Source organism: Wasmannia auropunctata, unplaced genomic scaffold (assembly GCF_000956235.1).
Source record: "Wasmannia auropunctata unplaced genomic scaffold, wasmannia.A_1.0 LD336047.1, whole genome shotgun sequence".
In the NCBI taxonomy this organism is placed as follows: Eukaryota; Metazoa; Arthropoda; class Insecta; order Hymenoptera; family Formicidae; genus Wasmannia; species Wasmannia auropunctata.
The window spans coordinates 262,549-268,097 of NW_012026843.1; the positions used below are offsets into that span (position 1 = coordinate 262,549).

The following is a 5,549-nucleotide window of genomic DNA, read 5'->3' on the forward strand; positions in this document are numbered from 1 at the left end:
AAACAATATTAACACTTTATAAAGATTTTTGTTATTTTTAAATAATTTTTAAACTATTATAACAAATTCATCATGTATTTTAAATTTTATTAGCTAAAATAAAAGCGTATTTTAACAGAAGTAGCTAAGAAAGAGACATAAGGAAAGAATGAAAGTTATGCTGGATATTCCTCAATAGAATTAGCTAAACATTATTTGATTTTTTCAGCAAATATTTTTTGTTGTAGCGCCTAAATTTTAACAACTAATAAATTTAGCGTTGGCAGTAACAATATTAGTTGTCCCTATATTTTAAAAACACGCATTAGCTGCCACGGCTATATTTTAGCTGCGTTGGCCAATCCTTTCTCTGCCTGTGACGCACACACACAACATCAGGCTATATCAAACATCCGCACTCTTCAACAACTGCGGCTAAAATTATGCCACTCAACATGGCTGTTCGAAAAGGTTCACACTATGTAGTTCAACAGTTGTCCGATAAATGGCGTCAATGGGGAGGCTGCAAAAAAATCAGTCCGGGAACTTATGGACCGCACTGTGTATATGTCAAATTAACGCACAACTAATTATTTCTTAAAAGCAGCTTCTATTTACGAATCACTGATTTCTTACGCTGCTATTTTTGCTGTCAAAGAGCAGCTTCATATTCTTGCGATTCAAGTAACTGTAGAAGCTTCGTAAATTCTCGATCCCTTCTTGAATATTATTAACGTTCATGAAGACGATGGCTATCAAATTTTCGATCATTATCTCCAAGTCCCTCATTTCGGTACGAAATACGATCATATCATCGTGCCACGTAGTTTCGTGAACGGCAAAAATCTTGTGCGAATTCGCTTCAATTCTATTCAGGGCGTCGTAAAAAAGTCTTTCGATCTTTTGACATACCCTTTCGTACTCCTCGCCATTTGTACCACTGAATTTAGGACTTAAAATCTGAGTAGTCTCATCCAATCTGCGTTGAAAAATCATATTGTAACTTGCAGCTACAGTATTACGAAAATATTAATATTTGTATAAGCAAATTCCAATGCTGATAATTTAATTATTGTTATTTGGTTATTGCATTTAAAGTTTTGTAGAAAAAATTTAGAATTAATCTTGACTGTAATAAATTGGAATGATATAAAATTAATAGCTGTAATCATATGTAATATCTCATTCTCGTTTAATAACGGTACTTTATAAAATAACAGCTCCGGAAAAAGGTAAGCGAAATTATTACTTCACGTTAATTCGACCGTGAAAAGAGGGATAAAGTAAACTATTCTGTATGCATAGCTGAGCAAATTAAAAAAACGTTGTTTATGAACGGGAAATAAAAGCGCAAGTAAAAAGTCGAGATAGTGTGTGCATTTTCATCGTTATACTTGTAAGCCGTTACACTATTTGAACCTTGCAAAATCAATCATTGCTTGACAAATCTCGATCATATCCTGACACCTGCCGATGAAAACGTTGACGTAACGAAATATGCTCTTCGTATCTAAGTTCCAGGGGTGATACGTGAGATTGATGTGAGCGTTGGCGATCTAACACAAAATATATCGAAAAGAATTTATTTTGTTAAATATTAATCAGTACCCTAAATCTCTCTTCTCTCTCTCTCTCTCTCTCTCTCTCTCTCTCTCTCTCTTTCTTTCATTCGATGCAAATTAAAATTTTGTTTTCATGCGTCAGTAACGAGAGATATTCTATCAAGTTTTCGAGGATTCTATACTTAAAATAAATGTATTCTACTTTAAATAAAAATATTAAGTAGACGCGGAGCAAAAGAAAGAAGAAAAAAATACAGTAAGGCAGTAAAAAGAAGGAAGATTCGTCGTGTCAATTTTCGACGAAAGTCGGAAAAGTCTTCGGAGGAGACATTTTACTATTGCACTATTCGTTTTTACACGAGGTATTGCACGAAGGACCGAAGACGCGCGTTAGCGATCCGTGAAATCCGCTATGTAACGCGATTGCACGGATTTCTGCACAAAAGTCTAAGAAGTCGTGTCACCTATCCCTTCGGGCACATGGCGTGCTAACCCCTAGTGCAACTCGAGAACAAGTAGTCGAGAGAGCCGTCGCGTCACATCGTTTCCCAATTCCCACCTCTATTCTGGCTTATCTGCCCACGGGAAAAGCGTAAGTCGGTGTTATATTGCGATCTCCACTTAAATCGAAAGCCTCTTTTTCGCCTTGTCCCGTTTTGTATTTCTAAGGAGCATCCTTCGCGGCAGATCGCGTACATAGACATCCATCTCTTTCTTTCTCTCTCTCTCTCCCTTTCTCTCCCTCCCGCTATGATAATTCCATCAAGCGCTCACTGCGAGCGATTGTTTGTTTGACTCTAAATTCACAGAAAATTGCCGGCTGCCTCGCTTTCACTTTGAATTATCATATCTAATCATAATTATCACTGAAAACCAAAATCACTTTGTAACTTCCGCATTAACGGAGAAATTCATCCTCACGTTGTCCAACAAGGAGGTCTAAGTAGCTAAAGTAGCTGCGCACACATAATTTAATGGGAGTTTAACTCACCGGCTGGAAGGTGAATTTGTAGACAGCATAAAGCACCGCGTTTTATACGCACATCATGTATACGGTTACATACCGGCTTTTGAACTCACACGTACTTCACAAAGATGTACTTTTACTTATTAATTACTAAAATAAATATACGCGCACAAAGCCTGCGAATATCTTATCATTATAATTATTATAGAATAACTTATTAAATTAATTAAAATTATAGCAAAATTCTGTCAAAAGAGAATTTCTTCTTTTACGCAGAAATTTAAAGAGAAATTTAAACTTAAATTAAACTTCGGTAGCGTATGTAAAATAATTAAATGCCGAGAAGAGACGTGACTTGCTATACGCGAGTAATTAATGCAATTTTAACATTTTATATAATATATTTTATATAATATTACGGTAAGTTTTCTCTCTTTCCGGAATACTTCACGGAACGCTTTATGTTTTCGCAGTATTTTTCAAGACTTTTACGATGTCTTTCTTATATTTTTATACGTACAATACGTACTATATATTTTTATATGTAAAATGTTATTATTACAAGACGTTTCCCCCGCAACGCGAGACTCACCTGATGATAGAGAGTCTCATAATCCTCGCACAGTTTGATGCACTCGTCGAAGATCTTCATACTCTTCCTGATCTTCCCCGTAAACACATCCGCCAGACTGATAAAGCCTTTGCACATGACGACGATCTGGTTGCTGAGCGCGCTGAAGAGATTGCTCATCCTCTCGCGGGTATTGTAGTAAGGGGAGTTCAGCCAAATCGTCCTGAAGAGATGTATCATTTTTGGCAGGTGCTGAGCCACGCTCGCGGGAGTTGCGCAAGTCTTCAACTCGGCGCAAGTGTCCTGCAGAATGCTCAGGAACTCGAGGTTCGATTTCACCTCGACCATGCCGCGCTCGATCGCGTCCTTCAGCTTCAGGAACTGACGTATGTAGGTGGACTGCGCGGCCAATAATATGTCGATAATGAGCTCCACCGCGTCTTTGCCCAGCTGATAATTCAAACTGTAGAGATTGTCATCTGGCGTGAAAGTAAAAGAGGCACGTACGTTCAAATCAATTACGATGACGGCTGTGCACAATCCTTTTAAAATTTCTTACATTTAAATTCTCGATTTCTTATACAGGGTGTCCCAGAAAGGTCGTATGTCCTTTCACTGGCAAATTCTAGAGAGCATTCTAAGACGAAAACTCTATACTGTCCCTTTCTGGGACACCCTGTATACCTACAGGTGAAACGAATAAAACGTAGAAATTGTGAAAATTTTGATGCTTACATAAGCTATGAATATTGTGTAATCGAATGCTCTGACATTGAGTTTCTTTCTAACTCTATATGAGGAACAAAGAGGTACTTTCCGTTAAAACGTCGCATTAAGGGAGAAACTTTTGTCCCTCCTAAGAAATTTCTGGATATATATTATCGGGAAACGATTCTATCCTTTCTCTCTCTCTCTCTTTCCTCTCTTCTCGCAACCACTATACGTCTTTCCCTAGGAGTAAGCACTTACATCGATAAGTCCAGAAGTCATATTCGTCGTCGAGGCACAGTAACTCGTGCTGGATCGCCGGCTCCAGGTCAGCGAGGGCTATTTTGATTTGGGTGTTCCAATGGGCCACCACACCCTCCAGCCTCTTCACCAACTCCTTATCGGCGCTACCCTCCTCCGTGGTGAACTCCCTACTCTCCAGAGGTACATATATCACGGTTAAGCCCAGCATTTTGTACGTGAGGTCCGTTAAATTGCACAGGAAGGTGTCCAGCTGGGTGCAGAAGTCCGCTTTCACACATGTGTTTCGGGGCGCGCCGATTAAGGAAAAGAAAATCCCGGGACGTGATACGACAACGTACCTCGTTATCGCTCTCTGTTCCCAATACCATCATTTTTTATACCCGTTCAAACTGTCCCGGCGTCTATCACGTAGAATTGTAGCATGCACCCCTCGCGATACGTCCGCTGATGGAGATTTATTGAGTTGAATTGCCCTTCCCCCCCTCCCGCTGTATATATCGAAAGTGATCGACTACATTGTCATTGTCACATCAATTTACAACTGAAGCGTGCAGTTGTAAATCTTATCCGAATACAACGATTCGGAAAAAGGCAAAAACATGATTGTACAACGCTTGAAAGTGACATAACGTATGCAATGTATGCATTTAATGATTAATACGAGGGGTCAACCACTACTAAAAAAAAAAAAGTACAGTGATTGCTAATTATGGCAATGCAACACACTTTATTGCTAGTATTGCTTATTGTACTACTTAATATTGTCATCTGTTATTTAATGTACTTCCACCGCATATTGCACAATATTACCAAGTATTGCTAATTTATTGCTATAGATATTGCTTGCGAGATATTGCTATGTATTAATAGCGTATTGAACTGCCGCAATACTATAGCAGTATATTCCTGAAGAAATGTACACTGACTGCCATGGTGGGTAACCCCTCGAATTAATACAAGAAACGTTAAATCATTTTTTTATCGTTTTTTATTTTTATTGCTGAAGACCTGCACACGTGTCGTTTTATAAACTTCATTAAAGCTTCTCTAATTCGACATGTACGTTTTTGTAAGCATTGTGTTAATTATACCGTATTAATCGTACGGGTACAGGAACACAAAAGTTTAAGTCACGTTTCAGTCGGGAACGAATCCGCGATCGCTGTGTATACACGTTATCCGAGGGGAATAAAAAGCGCGACGCGCGAACGCGAGTTGTGTTGGGTGTCCTGACACAATTAGCAAAACGACGCTTCGATTCGGTTAAAATCCGCTCAGGATCCATTAGGAATAATGAAGTGGCTCCTGTACGAATGCAATGCAATCGTTTCTAACTCGACGGCGGAGTAATCCCGTTCGCGTACGTGGGCAAACATCGACGCTGGATTTACCAGCGGCGGTGAGTTGTGCAGTGCATTTAGCCGAAAATTATGGTAATAATAACTTTCGTGCAATTCCCAGGCGTCCCCACTTCTCTCTCTCTCTCTCTCTCTTTCTC

The 5,549-nt window shown here is 39.1% G+C and overlaps 1 protein-coding gene across 1 annotated transcript in view; it reads right to left on the reverse strand.

Moving 5' to 3' along the window:
* LOC105451697 (dynein heavy chain 2, axonemal) overlaps window positions 1–5,549 on the reverse strand; it is a 55,148-nt gene that overhangs the window by 44,193 nt on the left and 5,406 nt on the right. The window contains exons 5-8 of the mRNA XM_011692306.1: window positions 4,049–4,403; window positions 3,101–3,558; window positions 1,399–1,535; window positions 616–958 (exon numbers count right to left, since the gene is read on the reverse strand). Coding sequence (XP_011690608.1) covers window positions 616–958; window positions 1,399–1,535; window positions 3,101–3,558; window positions 4,049–4,403 — 1,293 coding nt within the window. The remainder of the gene's footprint in view (window positions 1–615; window positions 959–1,398; window positions 1,536–3,100; window positions 3,559–4,048; window positions 4,404–5,549) is intronic.